Below are 20,983 nucleotides of genomic sequence, written 5' to 3' on the forward strand. Positions count from 1 at the left end.
CCAGTGATTCGGCTGGGAGTAGAAGCTTTACTATATCGGCTTGTTGCTGCAGAGAGGGGCCGACTGTCCCGGCTCCCTGGAACTCCACAGTTGGTGCTGGGCAGAGGTTGGTAGCACTCTGCCCTGTTGCCAGCACTTCTGCTGGGGACTCCACATCCTCCGCTCTGGCTAACCGTTGGGGCGCGAAGCTGGCTTCCTCCACTCCCAAACTGTGTAGCTGCCATTGGGGAGGTGAGCCAGCTACTTCCTCTTCCATTCCCTCATCTGGCTGCTGGGACGACATGTCTGTTGTACTGTCTTCCAGGTGCACGGATCTTTGCGTAGGAATGACCGCTTCCTCCACCCTGACCACTGTTGGAGGGACAGCGAAAACCTCCTCTCCCTTCTCCCTTTGTATCCTGATCTGCTGCTGGGAAGTGACCACCACCTTCTCATCCTGAGCCTCCGGAACTGCCACAGATGTTGGGCAGAGGTCTGGGACCCTCTGTCCGGTGGCCAGCGCTTCAGCTGGGGATGTTCCCTGTAACTCCACAGATACTGCTGTTGGTGCTGGGCAAAGCTCAGTGAAGTTTGGCCCTGATACCAGTTCTTCTGCTGAAGGCTCACCAGGTTGTTCTTCCTCAGCAGAAAGGGCTATCAAATCTCTGCAACTGGTGTCTGAGGATAGAGGTTCACCATTTCCTCTCCGTGGAACCCAGTAGATGCTATCGGTGCTGGGCAGAGGTTAGCAGAGCTCTGCCCTGTTGTCAGCACTTCAGCTTTGGGAATGGCAATCTCCAGATTTTCCACTGCTTATTCTCTGGCATGCTGCTGGACAGGCACATTCCTCCATCCAACCTTTTTCTTGTGCAGAAACAGGTTTGTCAAGGTCAGTCAGCACTTGATGCATCCACCATAAGACCTCCGCGTCTATAGCTGCGGGGGCAAGTTGGCAAAGTACACTGTTACTATACCACCTTTCCAACTCTTCAGGTATGATTTCAGAGCTGTCTACTGGTATTTCCTGATAGTCCCAGTCAAAGGGAGCCCAGCTCTGGCGCTGAGCAGAGTCTAGCAGCCGTCTGTAAGCGGTCTCCAGCTCCCATTCCTGAACGCCCAGAAACTCTCTCTTTCAGTGCCCAGTGTACTCCCGAGACATTCAGTAGCTCTTCTCTGAAATCCGCGATTTCATCCAACCGCCACTCCAAATCACTCCCAAAGTTATGGTTCCCGGTCAGCTTCACATACAACAGTCCCAGGCCACGAAAGCCTTCTGTTGGGCTGTCATCCGCTATCCAAGAGGGACTTTTCCCTGGTGGTGATGCTCACGGGCTAGCGTTTCCTTCCAGAGTTCGCAAGCGGTTAGAATCATACCATCCCAGCAGGACCTGCTCTGATACTAGTCCTCTGTGCTGTATCTGCATCCCCCCAACCTCCTTCCGAATTCCTCTTCCATGGCAGCTGGTATCTGTACCTCTCTTCTTCCTCCTCCTGCTATCCGGACCTTGGATCCAGGTGGAGGTTTGGATGTCCCAGACTGTACGAAACATCCCACTGCTTGCCACCAATGTAACAAAATGTCCCACACTCCATTACTTTCGTCATATACCGCTTCCTCCCAGTCTGAATATAGGTATTAGATATTCTAACTGCTAACAACCAGAAAACAAGACAAGGCTCGTTTTGGTTGCTGATCATGGACTGAACTGATTTATTTGAGATGACACAAAAATATACAGCAGGCTGACAATACAAACTGTAACCAGAAACCTAATTAACATGATCTAGTTATCTAAAAATTTACCCAGACTAGGTGACTCAGAGATATGACCTTTCAGGGTAGACTTGCCATCTCCTCACTCCCAACTTACAATAGACATAAGTAGAAAAGCATCCCCCAATAGTTTGCTAGGAGACAAAAGTGTGCTAATGAGCACAATAAACTATTGGGTGAAAGACTCGGGCTTTGCAGATCTCATTAATCAGCATTTCTTTCACATCTGTCTTCTGAGTCCCAAGTTGGCAGAGACCATCTTGGCCTCCTTAATAATGTCCTTTTGCATTACAAAACAGAATATCATCCTAAATGCTTGTAGCTCCCTCAATTGCCAGAGCCTATAGTCGGTAGGCAAGTGGCTAGCGTTCAGTCCCCTCCAAAAGCCTCTGTCCTGGGTGAGTCTGTCACACTCACAATTTAATCCCAGCAAGGGAGGCTGAAGCTGGTCCTCTTACCCAAGGGGGAGCATTCCCCCTCTCGCTCCAGGGAAGAGGAGTAGGAAAGGGCAAAAGATGCACCTTCAAGATTCAAACTGTCCTTGGAACAAGTACAGTCCGTTGAAAGCAGTCTATGCAACATTGGTTTTACGTGAATTAAAGAGAGAATTATCGTTGCATGTTTGATTGTAAGCATGGCTTAGTGAAACGAAAAGTCGCACTTTCCCCATGCATTCAGTAATCTCTGAAGCCATCAAAAAGGAATGAGTGGATCCAGAGAAAAAAACGTTTCCCAAGAGCGCATAAAAGACGCTTCCCGTTCAATGAAGACCCAGAGGCGCTTTGGAACAAAGTTCGCGGCATTTTCCCAAGTTTCCAGATCAACAGACTTGGCATTCAAAGACATGGGAATATTAAATGATCCCATGGACAAAAGGATGGATCAACAGCTTAAAAAGGCTTGGTAATCCATCATGGGCAACCTCAAACCGGCTATGGCTACTACCTGCGTTTTTAGAAACATGGAGTTCTGGCTAAATCTGCTAAAAGCACACATTATAGCAGATTCGCCCAAGCAGGAGATACTTGTTTCTTTTTCAACCGTAGCAGCAGCTGTGGCTTACATTTCTGACACATCTGCAGAATCAATAAGTATGTCAGGTAGATCCACGGCCTTAAAGTGGAGGGCCACCCTAAAAAAAAAAAAAAAATTGCACCAAAAATCTGTAAAAAAAAAAAAAAAAAAAATTTGACTTACCTGAAACTCTTGTTGCTAGGCAGTCTTTCTAATCTGCCTCTTCCTATTCCGCGGCATGTCCTGCTCCTCGTGAGCGGCCCCGTTGCCTTCTGGGAACTGTGTGTTCCCAGAAAACCACAGAACCATTCAGAGTGCCACACGTGCGCAGTAGGAAACTGGCAGTGAAGCCACAAGGCTCCACTGCCTGTTTCCCTTAGTTAGGATGGCGGCGCCGAGAGCCAGGGGACGGGACGGCCTCGTGCGGCCGACACCGCAGGCACCCAGGACAGGTAAGTCTACTTATTTAAAGTCAGCAGCTACAGTGTTTGTAGCTGCTGACTTTAAAAAAAAAAAAATTTGTGGCCGGAACCCCGCTTTAACTAATGCAGCCCAGAAACCTTAGACACAAAAGTAAAGCTCCCCACCAGGGTCAAGAGGACCCTTTGGTGGTGAAGTCAGTTTTGTCAAAGGGCTTAGTATGGTCTTTTCCGACAGAAAAAAGAGTCACGACAGACGCCAGCAGTTGGGGAAGGGGGATCCCACTGGGATCAAAATATAGCACAGGGAATTTGGTCCCGATCCGAAGCAGGAAGGTCCTCAAACTGGAGGGAGTTAAAAGCAGTCATCCTAGCATTGGCTGCCTTCTATTCAAACCTCCAGGGGTCCCATGTGCAGATTCTGTCAGACAAACTTTATCTGTCAGATTCTTTTTCGGAGCCTCTAGTATCCACTTTACTCGCCAGTAGAAAGAAACTTACTTGATATATTTACGCTAAAGTTTGGAGAGTCTACAACTTTTGGTGTCGTTCGTCAAACCGAACCTTAGAAGACATTGTGTCGATATTGGAATTTCTACAAAATGGTGCGGACAAAAGTCTTGCGATTAGCACTCTTAAAGTGTAAGTGGCTGCCCTGGGAGTATACTTAGGCCAATTTCTTCAGTTCCTTTGGTTACAAGATTCTTTAGGGCACTTACTAGGTCCAGACCAGCTCCTACTAAACATTTTCCTAATGGGACCTGCAAGCCTTCACAAAAGATCCTTTTGAACCGTTACAATCTCGTTAAGGAATTTAACTCTCAAAACGGTATTCTTAGTTGCAGTTACATCCACAAGAAGAATCGGTGAACTACATGCTCGATCAGTAAAGGAACCTTTTTTGTTAATTTGCCCTGACAGGATTGTACTTAAAACAGATCCGGTGTTTTTACCAAAAGTAGCGTCAGTTCATAACAGGTCGCAGCCAACTTTTTGTTCAAATCCTTCTGGGGAAAAAAAGGATTTATTACATAACTTAGATGTAAGAAGAATTGTATTGCGTTACTTGGAAATAACAAGGGACTTTAGATCTTCGGACTCTTTGTTCTTTTTTTCTGGCAACCGAAATGGCTGCCAAGCATCAAAGGGATCAATTGCTAGATGGCTAAAATCATCCATTTCAGAAGCTTATTCCCAAATGGGTTTTTTTTTCTCCCCCGCCGGGAATACGTGCACTCTACTAGAGCTCTGGCCATGACATGAGCAGAAAAAGCTGGTGCCACCCCAAATTTTGTAAGGCGGCTAAGTGGTCAAGTTATCCAACCTTTGTCCGTCATTAGACTGGATCTTCTGTCAGCTGGTGATCAGGCATTTGGCAGAAAGGTACTTCAGGCTGTTGTCCCTCCCTAGTTGGCAAGTCTCGATTATCCTCTCAGGTGCTGTCCTGAAAGACATTTAGGAAAAATTAAAGTTAAACTTATGTGTTCTAGCTTGACCCGGAGGTACTCTGCTAAAACTGTCGCGCTGTGGGGAGAAGCCTCCTTTTAAAATTTGATGGAGTTGGTGTTTCCTAGTGGGTGGAGCCACTCTCTCAGGTATTGTCCTGAAAGGCTCTTGGAGAACAAGTTACCGGTAAGTCTAACTTGAATTTTCTTTAGGAAGTTGCTCATATAAATTCCCCAATTTGACCCCCTGTGTCACTTTGGGATCTCAACCTGGTGCTTTCTCTACTTCAAAGATCTCCCTTTTGGACCAATTAGAAATATTCCATTGGAAGAAATCCACTTTATAGGTTGCCTTTGCTGGTAGCCATTACATCTGTTAGGTGTGTTTCGTAAATAGGAGCTCTTTCTGCAATGCACACTGTAATGTTTTGCATAAGGACAAAGTGGTTTTGAGACCAAAATCCTCCTTTCTACCTGGTCTCTTCTTGCCACCTTAGTGAGGACATTTTCCATTCCCTCTGTCCTACCACAAAACATGATGACAAGATGATTACATTGCCTGGATATGATCATGGCTGTCGGGGTCTACCTGAAAGCTACAACCTCTAGTTGCAAGCCCTCTCTGACATGCCGTGGGCCCTCATAGATGGCATACCACTTTCGTCTCCACCATTGCTAGTTTGATCAGGCAACTCCTTTCTAGTTCATATGCTCATGCTCATTCCACCAGGGTTGTTGGTGTCTCTTAAGGTTTCCAGCATCACGTATCTGTTTCCCTGATTTGTAAGGCTGCCGTCTGGTCCTCTCTTCACACTTTCTTCAAGTTCTACCAGGTGGATGTTCAGGCCTTGGCTGATGTAATTTTCTGCCGCAAGGTGCAAGTCTTCCAATGCGGATAATTGGTTCTTAAGATGCACTCCCTCTTATTTGAAAGATATTCATTCATTTTCTGTTGAGTCTAGAAATTAAAGAGAAGTAAAGAGAAATTTCCTTAATGAGACACAGATGACCAAACCGAACAGCAGTTTTACCTACCCAACCCTCTCCCACTGAATCCAAGATAACATTGGGTCTCAGATATACTGTAAGCTGATTAATATAGGTTTCAAATTGTATCTATATCCTGATCCTTAAATGCTTTGCTTTTTACAACTATAAATAGATGTGCTGTGTTTTTGTTCTCTAATTTTATGGAAAAACCTTAAACTACTAAAATGAAATGAAGAAAAATGGGAGGAGAAAATAGTTGCTGGGCATTTTCACATTAATAGAATGAAAATGAGTTCAAATATTTTGTTTCCAAGCTGCTGGACACATTGCTGGGAACGCTAGTAAAAGAACTTCAGAACAAGTACACTCCTGGACGTCGAGAAGAGGCGGTGGCTGTCACTATGCGATTTCTGCGTTCTGTGGCTCGTGTGTTTGTTATACTCAGTGTTGAAATGGCTTCCTCCAAGAAGAAAAAGTAAGTTTATGCTGATTTATTTATTTTATTTTGTCATATTCTGAGTTATAAAATTCCTTATGCAATGTATTAATACTAGCCATTCACAAATTCTTTCTTTCAGTAACTTTATTCCACAGCCAATAGGCAAATGCAAGAGGGTGTTCCAAGCACTGCTTCCATATGCAGTAGAGGAGCTGTGTAATGTTGCGGAGTCGCTCATTGTTCCAGTGAGAATGGGAATTGCGCGACCTACTGCACCCTTTACTTTGGCCAGCACAAGTATTGATGCCATGCAGGGAAGTGAAGAACTCTTTTCTGTTGAGCCTCTCCCTCCAAGGCCATCCTCTGACCAGTCTAGCAGGTAAGAATCTTGCTGCACAAATCCAACGCTAGTAGTACCTTGTTTCCTTTACATTGGACCTGATATACAAAGGGTTGAGAATCTTCACTATAAAGTGAAGATTTACTTCAGTTATATAATTATGTGCAGGTTAAATAAATGAATAGGTGTTTGTTTTTTGTCATTAGTTCGTTTGAAGTAAACTTTTTTTTTTTTTTTTTTTTATACATGCTTTTTGCTCCTTCCTTCCTTCCGTGGAGGAACACAGAAATTGATACTGTCAGGTTATGCTGCTGCCTACAGGAGGATTGAAAAATGGCAAACAAAAAATGTGGGCTAGCCCAGGGTAATTCCTCCTCCAAGCTTTTTGTGCTCATGCTCCAGTGTCCTAGAAGGGTGGCCAACTTTTTATACCTCGCCATAGTACCACTGGGCGCCTTTCCCATTCTCCACCACCACTGGTTTGCACTTTGGTAAGGGTTAAGAGGGAGGGACTGAGTGATCCATGCTATGTTCTGTCACTTGTCCCTGAGAAGCACTATCCCACTGCTGCTTCTACTTTTAGTTCCACATGTTGGTTTTCCAACAGTAGTAACTGCCTTGTTGCTTCTGCCTGCCTATAGTGACCTGGTAACCTTTGGCTGCCCCACCTTCATCAGCACTAGTTGCCTTTAGGCCTAGCTGCACAGCGGCTACAGGGCTGCAGCATTGTCCGTACATAGAGATGGAGGGGATAGTATGCTGTCAGAAGTGACCCCAGGCCTTACTTTCCTAGTTTTGGGGACGTCTATTAGTTATCCTCTCAGGGAACCGGGTTCCAGAAACGCTCTATAATACGGTTCTTCAACCTCTGAATCTCCTTCAGCTCCATCAGGTGAGACCAAATCCCTTGTTCTGTCCTCAGGGACCTCTACATCTACAGCTAATCCAGACTCTGCCCTATTTCTTATGGAGAACACCTGTGCATTCTCCCTTTGATTTTAGAACAAATGTGGATCACTGTGGGCTCGTTCTATCTTTAACTCAGAGTCACAGCAATCTAGTTCTGATAAGTGTTCTTGAAGCTTGGCAGTCTCCTGCCATCACCTCAGTATTAGTTGTTTCTGCCATCTTAACAGCCTTCTGTCATGGGTTAGGGAGGCCATCCAGACCCTCCCTTGTGTACTCGTCACTCCAATGTCTTTAGGCAAAAATAGTTAATCTTTCAATAATTAAGTTGCGCTAGACTCCTGAATCATTAGCAAATATAAAAACTGAAAAATGAATATCACAAATAAAGTCTGTCAGATGAAAAATGGATGTGAAGCTGACACAAGATGTACCCAAAGAATGTGATATGTGACCCAAAGAACTACACACACTGACGCTTACCGACTTCCAATGATCTCCTATCATGGGAGATCACAAGCGCTTTCGGCTTAATACCCAGCCTGGGCTTTTGGTAAACACAGCAATGGTCTCAGCATCTTCCTGGATAACACCACTCAAAGGTACATATTGCCATACAATCCCCATAAAGAAATAAAGGCTTCCATATTGTAAAATCTTTGTGGTCATTTAATAGTTAATGTATTGAACTTACAGTTGGGTAGAACTTTTTAAAAGCACAAAAAAACAAGCCGGCAGGCTCTCCAATGCAGCCCATCACTCCGGGACCGGCGTGAACACGGTGAGCTCAGCACGTCGATCCATCCTACGCGTTTCATCAGAACTGACGTCCAGAGGCAGGGGCGGTGTACTGACTCACCGCCTTATATTCATCTCCATAACAAGGAAACCACACCCCGCTCTGAGCTTTGAGTGGCACCTTCGCTAACTCCTCCATTTTGGGAAAGGGCAAATGCCCTCACTCATGGGGAATGGACAGCTCACAGCCATTTGACTGAGGGATCCTTCTCATCTAAAGTCCAAAGGGAATATCTAAAATATCCTGACCATATTAGATTAAGCACTAACGTATGCTATTTAACCACTTGCTGCCCGCCCACCGTCAAATGACGGCTGGGCGGTGCGGCTTTCGTTTTGGGTGGACATCATATGACGGCTTCCCAGAACAACTGCTCTTGCGGCCGCGCCGTGTTGCTAGGACACGGCGCGACCCTGATCTGTGTAAAGAGCCGCGGCTCTTTAACCATGTGATTGTTTGTGTCCAATCACAGCTGGTCACATGTAAACATGGAGATGCCGGTAATTGGCGCTCCTTGCCTCACACTGACAGATGAGAGGAGAGCTGATCAGCGGCATCTCCTCACAGAGGACATCTAGGGATGTAATCAGGGCCCTGATCATCAGTGCCCTGATTACAATTAAGTGCCCACCACTGCCAGCAATGTGTGCTGCCCATCAGTGAAGGAGAAAAATTACTTATTTACAAAATTTACTGACAAACTTTTTTTTTCTAAATATTTGGTTTATTTTTTAGGAAAAAATAAAAAACCCAGGAGTGATTACCACCAAAAGAAAGCTCTATTTGTGTGAAGAAAAGATAACAATTTTGCATGGTTACAGTGTAGCATGACCGCGCAATTGTCATTCAAAGTGTGACAGCGCTGAAAAATGGCTTGGGCAGGAAGGGGGTGTATGTGCCCTGTATTGAGGTGGTTAAAATACCAGAGAAATAAGTTCACCACTCACTGTGCAACCCTCAATGGGTCCTCATTGCATGACCTTATACTCTTGCCACACCGATTTGGATCGGGATTAGGTCTATCCACTGGCTGAAGGCACGATTACTTATCGTGTAACTCTTCTACAGGCATTTAAAAAGAAAAAAGGAAAGGTTTTCTCCACCAGTTTAACAGACCGGAAAGGAATCCAGTCTCGGAAAGGGAGAGCTGAAACACCTCCATGGGGACACCCTAGCGACCTCTGGTGGTGATTTCTCCAAACGAGAGTTGCAATAACCACCTATATTTAGAGGCCAAACGGCCTCTAGCATTGGTTACCCAAAGGTGAAAATATGCCGATCTCCAGAGCCCTAAGTTATGAACTTCCATTAACAGTGAAAAAAAGATGGAATAATCCAAAAACTGAAATTGGTTAAAGGCCAAACGAGCCAGAAAATCATCCGGTATGGAGGACTATCGGCCTCAAAATAAGAAAAGAGATTTATTTAATTTTAAAAAATTATTAAAAAATGATTATATGACAAGAACCTAATCATGAGGATTTTTTTCTGATTCCTTACCCGAAAAACTAACTATATGGACCTTCAGAATGGACATAAATGTTGCCCTCCCCCATACCAAAAAGTTATTTTTAATATTTTGACAATGCCATCCCAAAACTCAAATCGGGTTTACAGAGTTAGATGCTTTCAATATTCAAGAATTATCTATGAACTCGTTAACATCCACATCTACGTTGAGACTGATAGGAGTATAGCAGCATACCCTATGTATCCATTACATTTTCAGTCTCGACAGCTCTCTTACCAAGTAGCTGCCCCTCCAATGGGCACTGAATCTATCTATGCCCAAAAAGAGGGTATTAGCTGGATTCCTATTATGATGTATGGCATAGTGTTTGGAATCTGAATGGTATCTAAAGCCCCTTTTGATGTTAGTAATATGTTCGCCAAGATGTACCTGCAAGGCATGCTTGGTTCTGCCCACATACTGCAACCCGCATGGGCATTGCAGCAGGTAGACTACACCCATTGTGAAACGGGTAATAAATGGTTCAATCCCATGTTCCATAAAAGTGCTTGATGATACGAAAACATCCGTTGTCCTGTTCCTACATTTATATAAAGAACAGACCTTGCACTTGCGACATTGGTGATAACCTGTTACAATTTGAAAGACAGGTTTTTTTAGTCGGGGGTGGGGTCAAAGACATTGGGAGCAATTTTATCTGAGTGAAGGGACACCCCTAAAGATCACCTGTGGGTTTGCTGGCAAAAAGGTCTTTATAACTCGATCTTTACCCAGCAAATGCCAATGTTTACGAATTATGTTTATCTGATGGTGTTGATTAGAAAAGGTGGTGTTGAATGGCACCAAAGGTACCCCACCCACATCCTTATTTTGTACTTTCTCCATTAGCAAGCTTGATCTATCCATGATGCCAACCTGCTCCATGGTATTTTGTAAAGATTCTGGGTTATAACTTTTCTACAAGTCTATTCATGAGGACACCAGCCTGGGTTCTATAGTTCCCTTTCTCTGTGCAGTTGTGCCTTATTCTCAAAGATTGCCTCCTAGGTACTGATTCATGGTGGCAACTGTCCAGAGTTATGAAGGAGTTTATATCTGTCATCTTGAAGTGGGTGATGGTATTAAAACCATCTCCCCTCTTGGAAATTGTCAGGTCCAAAAAATTGACCTCCTTTTGACTGGCCTCATGAACAAACCTGATCTCCCCATCCCCCCCCCCCCCCCCAATCGTTATTAATGGAGGCAAAGAATTTGTCCAGTTGCGGGCCGGTGCCATCCCACAGGAGGAGGACATCATCTGTATACCTGGCCCAAAAGATCAAATGGGGGTTCCGCTCAGAATAGATGACGTCCTCCCACTTGACCATAAAAAGGTTGTCCAAACTAGGGGCGTATTTAGCCCCCAGAACACCTCCTCGTTGGCGGTAAAATTGATTGTTAAACCAAAAGTAATGGTTAGCCGCAAATTCTAACAATTCCATAATGAAATTGATTGGGTGGCACATCAGATAAAGTTTCTAAATAGTATCTCACAGCTGCTATGCCCAAATTGTGAGGTATTCCAGTATATAAGGATGTGACATCTGCTGTCACCAACCACATATCCTCTTTGGGACTAAACCGTGAAAGTAGATTAATAACGTGCCATGTATCCTTAAGATACAATGGTATCTGTTGGACAAGGGGCTGTAAAAAGAAATACATATACTTGCCCATCCGGGTCGTGACTGAGTCAATACCAATGACAATGGGACGACCCGGGAGGCAAGTAAGGCTCTTATGGATTTTGGGCAAATAGTACAAAATTGGTACACGTGGGGCCTTAGGTCCTAGGAATGCTTTCTCTTAAGTATATTGTAGTCAAAGCCTTTTTGAACCAGGACCTTCAATGTTTTCTTATATTTAATTGCCGGATTGCCATTCAAAAGAATATAGGTTTCACGGTCATCGACTATTCTATGCATTTCTTTAAGGTAGTTGCTTCGATCTAATACGACTATCCCCCCACCCTTATCCGCAGAGAGGATGGCTAGGTTCTTATTGTTACAAAGTGAGTCTAACCCATCCTCTAAACTTTTGGTCATTCTAGAGTTCTTAACTTTTTTATGGATTCCAGGGTCCCTCAAAACCACATCTCTGAAAACCCTCAGATGGGGCGAGGGCACCTGGTGGGTTAAAAAGGGAAGCATTCGAGAGTCCAGAATGTTGATACTCTGGCTGAATAGACCCTGTCTCCCTAGTGGGGGCTGATGCAAAATGACGTTTGATGTTTATTCTACATAGGTACTTGTGTACGTCCATATAGGTTTCGAATTTATTGAGCTTCTTGGGCGGGGTGAATTTTAGGCCCTTGTCGAGCAAAGGCCCTTGAGCTCCAATTGAAGATTCCAACACTTTTCACATTCTTTTCCTTTTTTGACTGAACTCTCCTCCCCCCTCTAATTCCTCTTTGCCTTTGACGGGCCTTTTTTTTCCCTGATTGAGCCTCGGAAAACCCCAATTCCCTTGTTCATGATTCCTATCATTCGATCTATTGGGCTGATCTTTCACTGGGCCTTCCCTTGGGTTATAGGCCTCATGATATGTATCCCTCTGACCATATTATGTCGGGCCAAAACCATTGGGACCCTCTCTATCCTGGAGTGGAAAAAATCGGTTCGGAGTATCGATATTATAATCGTATTCTGGATTATTCCTCCCATTATCAGAGTGGTTCCTATTGTACTGATTTGGACCATAATTGTAGCGTGACTCATAACTGTTATTATCATGTCTCATTGGGCCCGGTCCTCCTGATGTAAGTGAGGGATCCCTCACCTGGAATTGATACTGGCCCTGATTAGACGGATAATTGTACCCTCAATCATAATTTAAACCCTGTCTGGGAGGGGGCGGATGATTCCATCCTGGATTCCTTGAACCTCTACATTTAATCCAGAATTTGTGGCCCAATCTGCCCTATTATGGAGAACACCTGTGCTTCTTCCTTTGGTTTTTAGAACAAACATGGATCACAGTGGGCTCTGACCATCTTTAACTCAGACTCAGTCACAGCAATCTCTAGTTCTGATAAGCGTTCTTGACGCATGGCAGTCCCCTGCCATCATCTCAGTATTGTTTCTGCCATCTTAACAGCCACCTGTCACGGGTTAGGGAGGCCATCCAGACCCTCCCTTGTGTATGTGTCACTCCAATGTCTTTAGGCAAAAATAGTTAATCGTTTCTCCAGGGTGTAAGATGTTGAAGGAACTTTTAAGGATGTCTCCCCTTCCCTTCTGGCTCTTTTTAGCTCCCCTTTGCAATCAGATTTGGGTTTTGATCAGGCCTACAGTCATGTCTATGCAGATCAGGTAGTCCCCTGCAGTAATCCTTTAGCTTGTTCAGGTGACTGTTATAGCATCTTGTCCCCTGGGGTACCCCCTCTGCAACAACTCTGTGCCCAGGATTACCGTCTGGTTCCTCTGAACAAATCGTTCCCTTTACATTGGATGATCCTGCCTTAACTGTTTCCTACTTTGGACTCTGTTGGACACCATCTAGATGTTGCAGTGTCTTCGCCCCGGGAAGAAGTGGCAGACCCCTGCAAGAGGGAGAGGTGCCTAGCTCCTGCACTGGATGGTACGGAGTGCAAATAGCCTTGCTTGAGCTATTAATCTTGAAATTGCATTGAGAGCTTGTGCTCATCTACTAGAGGTTGCACAGAGAGGAAGGAATTGTGCATCTGCCTGCACCTAGATTCTGCATGGCAGGTAAAGATCATCGCTGGAGAGGGACCTGTGCCCCCCCCCCTGGATTGTCAGCAGACAGAATGGCCCTACGTCTTGCCACAGATAAACCCTCTGGACATACTCTGTCTCCAGCAGGGGGTATCAGCAGCCTCCTGGGGAAGAACTTCCAGGTACCTTCTCTTGCCCAGACCCTAGCCAACATACTAAGCATATTTCCTTAAAGCAGAGGTCCGCCCTAAAAAATAAAAAGCCAGCAGCTACACATACTGCAGCTGCTGGCTTTTAATAATAGGACACTTGCCTGTCCTGGAGTCCAGCAATGTCGGCATGGCAGCTAATGTTTCCATCAGCTGTCCGGTGCTGCCGCAACCATTGCGGATAAGGGGAACCCGGCAGTGTAGCCTTATGGCTTCACGCCGGGAACCCTACTGCACATGTGCGAGGCCCCGCTCCTCTCCTACTGGCCCGGCGACGGGGAGGAGGGGGGAGCCCCACGGTGACGTCATGGGCTGTGGGGAGGGGGAGAGGAGATAAATGAGCAGAAGTTCCACTTTTGGGTGGAACTCCGCTTTAATATATCCCTTGCTCCACAGCTGTTGATGCTTTTCCAGACCTGGAGAGGGTCAGGAGTTTGATTGTCTTGGATGCTTATTTATCTCTTGGATGGGGCGCTGACTCAGATCTTCTCTTGTACCTACATCGACCTAAGACTCTTCATCATTGAACACTTAGGTGTGTCAGATGCCTGCGCTCCCTGAAATGCTCTGTGGTTTATCTATGGCCTCTCTAGAACAGCTGCATCCTATATTGACGTAGAACTGGAGGAATAGGCTACAAAGTGCAGCAGGTGACGCAGACGCCCAAGACACCCAAACGTTTCCAGTGCAGAAGCTTCTGCAGAAGTAAATGGCTTCTGAGTTTTTTTTTTTTTTTTTCTGGATAATGGTAGATGCTGTTGGCACTTTTTCTTCACTTAGGATAATCTTGATACCTTCTTTTTCTCTTATATATTTTTTTTTTTTTCTAGTTCCAGTCAATCGCAGTCATCTTACATCATTAGAAATCCTCAGCAGAGAAGAATAAGCCAGTCACAGCCAGTGAGAAGCAGGGATGAGGAACAAGATGATATTGTGTCTGCCGACGTGGAAGAGGTAGCTTCTGCTTCTAACAAACTCAGGACTTTTTTTTTTTTTTTTTTTTCCCAGAATATTTTAATAATCCCAAAGGGAAATTACTAAAACACAATTGCATTCCACAAAACACAAAAATCACAATAGCTAGGCACAACAATAATAAAAAAACATTTGCTGACCGGTATGGCTGAGGTATGTATGTGTTTTGGTTTGCAAGTGTTTTTTTTTTTTTTTTTTTTTGCGAAAGATCAATTAAAAAAAAAAAAAATCAGATAAATTAAAAAAAAAAAAGAAAAAAAATTGACCACATCTCGCTGTACTTGCGCGCAGAAGCAAGCACATACGCAAGTTCAGCACGCATATGTAAACAGTGTTTATGCCACATGTAAGTTATCACCGCAAATGGAAGAGCGAGAGCAATAATTCTAGCACTAGGCCTCCTCTGTAACGCTAAACTGGAAAGCTGTAGAAAATGTTTTAAAATCTTGCCTATAGAGATTTTTAAGTATCATAGTTTACCACCATTCCATGGGCGTGAACAGTTTAAAAGTGTGACATGTTGGGTAACATCTTTTATATTTTACAAAAAAAAATTGGGTTAGATATTGTTTGTTTTTTTGCATTAAAATTCATTAAAGTGTATAATTTCAAAAAAATTGCGTTTGAAAAACCACTGTGGAAATACTGTGCGACATTAAATATTGCAAAGATCGCAGTTTTATTCTCTACGGTCTCTGCTAAAACACAAAAAACAGTATCTGTTTGGGGGTTCTAAGTAATTTTCTAGGAAAAAATACTGATTTAAACTTGTAAACAAAAAGTGCCAGAAAAGGATTGGTCTTTAAGGTGGTTAAATCCTCACAATCAGCACCCAGAGAAGAAATTATATAATTTGGCCACAGGCAAAAAATGATTTCCTGTGCCACTGGGGCATCATGGTTTTTTCCCTGTTCACTATGCTGGCTGTCTTTTTTTTTTTTTTTTTTTTTTTTTTCTGATGTCTTGTGACCCATCTTTCAGGTGGAAGTAGTAGAAGGAGTTGCTGGTGAGGAAGACCATCATGATGAGCAAGAGGAACATGGAGAAGAGAATGCAGAAGCTGAAGGACAACATGATGAGCATGATGAGGATGGTAAAGTGCAATTGTATAGACCATAAGTTATCAGCGTTGGTCCTAGTCACAGTACTAATGTTTTTTGTTTTTTTTTTTTCAGGGAGTGACATGGAGTTGGACCTTCTGGCTGCTGCTGAGACGGAAAGCGACAGTGAAAGCAATCACAGTAATCAGGACAATGCTAGTGGCCGCAGAAGTGTTGTCACAGCAGCAACTGCCGGCTCAGAAGCAGGTATGTATTTCACTTGACTCCTTACATGTGTCTATGGTCGATATAGATCTAAACTTAAAAATCTTTGCCTTGCAGGTGCCAGCAGTGTTCCAGCATTCTTCTCTGAGGATGACTCCCAGTCCAATGACTCCAGCGACTCTGACAGCAGCAGTAGTCAGAGCGATGACCTTGACCAGGAGACATTTATGATTGATGAGCCTTTAGAGAGGTCTACAAACAGCAACCATGCCAATGGTGCTGCACAAGCTCCTCGTTCTATGCAGTGGGCTGTGAGGAACACACAGAATCAAAGAACTCCTAACACAGCTCCATCTAGCACTTCTACCCCTGCAGGCAAGTTGCAGACCTTTTTTTTTCATCCTCAAAACATTTCTGCTTGCTTGTTGCACTTTACCCACCACAGGGTCTTGGGCTCGACCTCAATTTATATTTATATTTTCAAATTCTTTCTAATATAGAATAGTCATCATAATGTGTTTTACTTTCTATATTCATAACTGTGGTAGGAAACGTATTGTAAACATATGTTTCTGAATTTCAACTTTTTTTTTTTTTTTTTTTTTTTTTTCCCTAGCAAGTTCAGGAGCTCTAATTTACATTGAACCATCTAGTTTACGTCGAAGTGGAAACATGAGCTCTACTGCAGCAGCAGCCCTTGAAGCCAGCAACTCCAGTAGCTACTTGACATCGGCAAGCAGTCTGGCAAGGGCTTATAGCATAGTTATTCGGCAAATATCGGACTTAATGGGGCTCATCCCAAAATACAACCATTTGGTCTACTCTCAGATTCCTGCTGCTGTAAAGCTGACTTATCAAGATGCAGTTAACTTGCAGGTGTGGCATTGTCTAGAACTCTAAGCGCTTCACATTGTTGGTGGGATTTACATTGTTCTGACTTGTACCATTCTGATTTTTCAGACCTATGTGGAAGAAAAGCTTATTCCAACATGGAACTGGATGGTCAGTATAATGGATTCCACTGAAGCTCAGCTTCGTTATGGGTCTGCACTGTCTTCAGCTGGAGATCCAGGTCATCCAAACCATCCTCTTCATGCTTCTCAGAATCCCACCAGAAGAGAACGCATGACTGCCCGAGAAGAAGCCAGCCTGAGGACACTAGAAGGCAGAAGGTATTTTCTATTTGGCACTATTGTCTTGTTATAGTGTTGAAGTGCCATGACTTGGCTAAAGAGAACACAGCTGGCAAAGGTTTCCTGGAGGCTTGTTTTTTTTTGTTTTTTGTTTTTCGTTTTAAGTTTTCCATATTTTGTCACATGCTCCATAAAAACTGTATATCGCAGTTCACATTCATCTAGTTGTCTGTCCTTAACCCTAGAATCTCCACAGTTCTCACAGGGTACCCATGCCTTGAGGCTGTTTACTTAAAACCAAGCACTGGACCAGCTGTAGCAACCATTTTAAACTAACACTAACGAGGTTCTTCTCTGACACCTACCACCCCTTTAACCCCTTTATCCAGCTGTACTGATGTTTAAACGCAATCTGCGCTCTTACAATATTTAAAGTGGCTTTCTTGCTTTCTGCTCGTGTTGGTCAGGTTCTCCCTTTTTAATGTAAAGTTGCTTTTCCTTCTAGAAGAGCCACCCTACTAAGTGCACGTCAAGGAATGTCTGCACGCGGAGATTTTCTGAACTATGCGCTCTCACTAATGCGTTCTCACAATGATGAACATTCCGATGTGCTTCCGGTGTTGGACGTGTGTTCCCTGAAACACGTGGCCTATGTTTTCCAGGCTCTTATTTACTGGATCAAAGCAATGAACCAACAGACCACACTGGACACACCTCAGCTAGAGAGGAAAAGGTAAACTTCGCCATTTGATATAAACCATTTGTGTGTAAAGATATCTTTAATTCCTCTATTTGAAGGATTGTAGAAGGCAGACAGCTGTGGAAACTTCAGTCATTTGGAGTTTTTATCTTGTAGATAATTCATTTGTAGCCATTTCAGAGGAAAGTTAACAAGCCATTTCAGGGGCACATTCTTCCTAAACTAGCTTTTAAAGGGCAACTCCAACCAGATGGTAATGTCTCTGTTCTGGGTGTAGTTTTGCAGGTTTTCACTCAGTGTTAATAGTTTTATCCAGGAATGTTTGCTTGGAGGTCTCCAATCTCTCCAGCATGGCTATTTTAAGCTTGGCTTTTCTGCATAGCTGCTGATAGTTCCATAAGGGTGCAGGACATGATAGTCTATATTACTTGCTCTTCTGTTTTGTTTTTTTCACAGAAATGAAAAATTCCGGTTAGGGATTATGGTAACATTAGGATTGGGAGCTCATCAGTTTTGTCGAGTTTTAAAGACCTATATTGGATTACACACAAGATTTTTGGTGGGAAGTTCCTCTTTAAGATCTCTGAGCACCAGACATAAAAAAGACACAGAATGTAGCTCTGTATTTATCACTGCAACATTAAATATATAAACTTCTTGGCAACCGCTCAGGCCCCTAGAATGCCAGGGGGCAGGCCCTGTGAGCTCCGTGATTGGCTGTCACGGCGATCACATGATCGGAAAACTCTGGATTGCAAGCAGCGATGGAGAGGTTTCCATTAGCCGCTGGCGCAATCTCGGCACAGCTATTGCATGCAAATACGCGGCTTCTCTGAGCCAAGGCCCAGCTGCCGAGAGGCTGCATATTTGCATGCTGTCGGCACTAACAGGATAAATGTCGTTTAAAGAGGAACTTCAGCTTGTGTTTGGGTTTTTTTTGTTTTTGTTTTTTTTTTTTTTTTTTTTTTTTTTTTTAAGTCAGCAGCTCCAAAAACTGGGTACTTACTAGTGTCTGGAGTCCAGTGCTGTCTTCCCGCAGCTGGGTCTTATCTATGCGTATTGCTGCCACAGGAGCCAGCTGTGGCTTCCTGGGAAACTACAATCCGATTCTCACTGCACATGTGTGAACTCACACAGCGCTTTGTGAATGGTCCTGCAACCCTCTGGGGCATGTGACGTGTCCCAGAAGGCAGGGGTAGGGCGAGTGGCTTCTCCTCGCCAAACAAGGAAGTTGGAGTGGGTACCGAAATCAGGAGTCCACCTTCCACCTGTTCACTTTTTGAGTGAAGTTCCGCTTTAAGTACCAGTTATCAGTGGTAACTTGGTATCCGCATCTTGCAATTCTCAGTTGTATTAAGTAAACATATTAAAAAACTGACAAATGAGCCCCCTTCAACCTCCTCTGTCATAAATCTCCTTTCAGCTGTAATGTACGCTGAGCTCCGTGTGCATTTATGGCACCGCAATGTGCTGTGATGTGACTCCTGTGCACCTGCGCAGGAGTGACATTGCACCCTGGCCATTTAAGCACCCAGAGAGGCCGAACCTGGACGAAAGACCGGGCAAAGATGGATGCTTCTGTGACCAGCAGGATCAGTGACAGCTGAGCAATGGGTGGCTGTTTGACAGGTAAGCCTATCATAATGTGCTAATATGCTGTAAATTCTAGCACATTATGGCAATAAACCACCTTTGGTGCCTGTTAAATAAAAAAAAAAAAAGGTACTGTAATACCGCTTTAATGCCTGAGCTCAGATTCAGAGCGGTTCTGCTGCAGCTGAACCGCTGCTGTACTCATGTGCTAACTTGGGACATGCGAATAGCGAGATGGGGTAATCAGTTTGCTGTATAACAGGAAACACACAAGCAAAGCTGCTCCAGGTGAGAGCCATCCATCTACTAGCTACTTATGGCGAAGGTGCTAGCACAGCACATCTGCAAAGCTACAGAAAAGGACTTGGAATCCGCTGCACCACTTCAACCTTTAAATTCATCAGTGTGGGCTACAGCTGAAAGATAACATGTTTCGTACTACAGTTACCTGCTAGACAGGGATAAGCTATGTGGCAGAGTTGTGTAAATCTCATGTCTATTATCAGAAATACAAACTCTTTGACAGGAAAATCAGCTCTTGTATATCTTTCATTGATGTGCCTATCTGTTTGCCTGGAGTTCAGCTTTAATTCTATTTCTATTTGCTTAGAACTCGAGAACTCCTAGAACTTGGCCTTGATAATGAAGACTCGGAGCATGAGAATGATGACGACACCAATCAGAGTTAGTACTTGTGAAATATTACTTTTGTTTCTGAACAGATTTTAGCAAAATCATGTATTTAATCAGGTAATGGTCAAGATTTCAAATTTATTTTCAGGAGCTTTGATCTGTTTTTAACAGTGTCTTCAGAATACTTGGATTAATGCGTACATCCAGTCATTTTTTTTTTTTTTTATTTAGTTTTGCATACAGTAGAAAAGAATTAAAATTTTCTTAGGTATTTGTCTGTGGCCTCATTGGGGACATGTCCTTGTTATTTGACCTTCGTTCAAGAAATGAGGTGGAATCATCTCTGGGACAGGAGGGCACAGACAGTTATATAATTATTCAGACGTTTTAACGTTCCTCCTTGTCCTAATTATGATTTTGTTTCTTGTCACAAGAGAAGAGAAGTCTCTCTGGTTCAGGCTGTAACTCTTCCCTCATGAATCCAAACAAAAAAATGGCTGTAATTGGGCTTTAACTGTTAACGGTTGAATTTTTTTTGTTTCTAAACTCCTGTCATGGACAATAATAGAAGTAGTACATCCAAGGACTCTTTATCTCCATTATGATAGTTGTGCTACCATTTTTAGGTGATTGAACACTGGCAAAATGACAGGAAGATCCCTCCCTGCCAGGCAAGGCTTCAGTTTTTTTTTTTTTTTTTTTTGCTATGGTCTAAGGTGTTGGTCAGGTTTGTGCAGTCTCTGCATGAAAAATATCTAGTTTCTTGATGGTTCTTTCTGGAATTAGGAGACTGGCCTTTTCTACTCTGATTTGCTGTAGTTTTTCTATGTTTGGAGGAATGGGACTCGGACCCTGCTCTGTAATGTTGCTGGTGGGAACTGGACACAGCGAAAAAGAAAATTGTGCAAGCAAATATTGCCTTGCCAAATGTGGGGGTACTTTACATGTCCAGGGCAATGATCCCCAGTTGGGCTGTCAAGTCCCAGAAGGCCCTTGTAGCGTTGCCTGCCATGATGGGTGAAGATTGGATCCCCTAGGGGTCCTGCAACTTGGAATGGTGTGTGCCCTTGGGTAGTCTTGCTATAGTAGCCTTTTTTTCCTTCTCTAGCAACCAAACCCTCATGGCGAGAAAGCTTATAAACTGTATAGTTTCACAGGCTGCCAAGTGCTGGATAGCAGTAGC

At 43.8% G+C, this 20,983-nt stretch overlaps 1 protein-coding gene across 12 annotated transcripts in view; it reads left to right on the forward strand.

Moving 5' to 3' along the window:
* UBR5 (ubiquitin protein ligase E3 component n-recognin 5) overlaps positions 1 to 20,983 on the forward strand; it is a 133,158-nt gene that overhangs the window by 89,367 nt on the left and 22,808 nt on the right. For 11 of the 12 annotated variants that reach the window (XM_073632069.1, XM_073632076.1, XM_073632072.1 and 8 more), the window contains 10 exons: positions 5,936 to 6,096; positions 6,200 to 6,439; positions 14,332 to 14,455; positions 15,458 to 15,569; positions 15,652 to 15,783; positions 15,859 to 16,120; positions 16,362 to 16,617; positions 16,702 to 16,913; positions 17,380 to 17,607; positions 19,778 to 19,851. In XM_073632069.1, the coding sequence (XP_073488170.1) occupies positions 5,936 to 6,096; positions 6,200 to 6,439; positions 14,332 to 14,455; positions 15,458 to 15,569; positions 15,652 to 15,783; positions 15,859 to 16,120; positions 16,362 to 16,617; positions 16,702 to 16,913; positions 17,380 to 17,607; positions 19,778 to 19,851 (1,801 nt within the window). The remainder of the gene's footprint in view (positions 1 to 5,935; positions 6,097 to 6,199; positions 6,440 to 14,331; positions 14,456 to 15,457; positions 15,570 to 15,651; positions 15,784 to 15,858; positions 16,121 to 16,361; positions 16,618 to 16,701; positions 16,914 to 17,379; positions 17,608 to 19,777; positions 19,852 to 20,983) is intronic. The other variant, XM_073632073.1, reaches the window with a different exon arrangement.

Source organism: Aquarana catesbeiana, linkage group LG05 (assembly GCF_042186555.1).
Source record: "Aquarana catesbeiana isolate 2022-GZ linkage group LG05, ASM4218655v1, whole genome shotgun sequence".
Taxonomy (NCBI): Eukaryota; Metazoa; Chordata; class Amphibia; order Anura; family Ranidae; genus Aquarana; species Aquarana catesbeiana.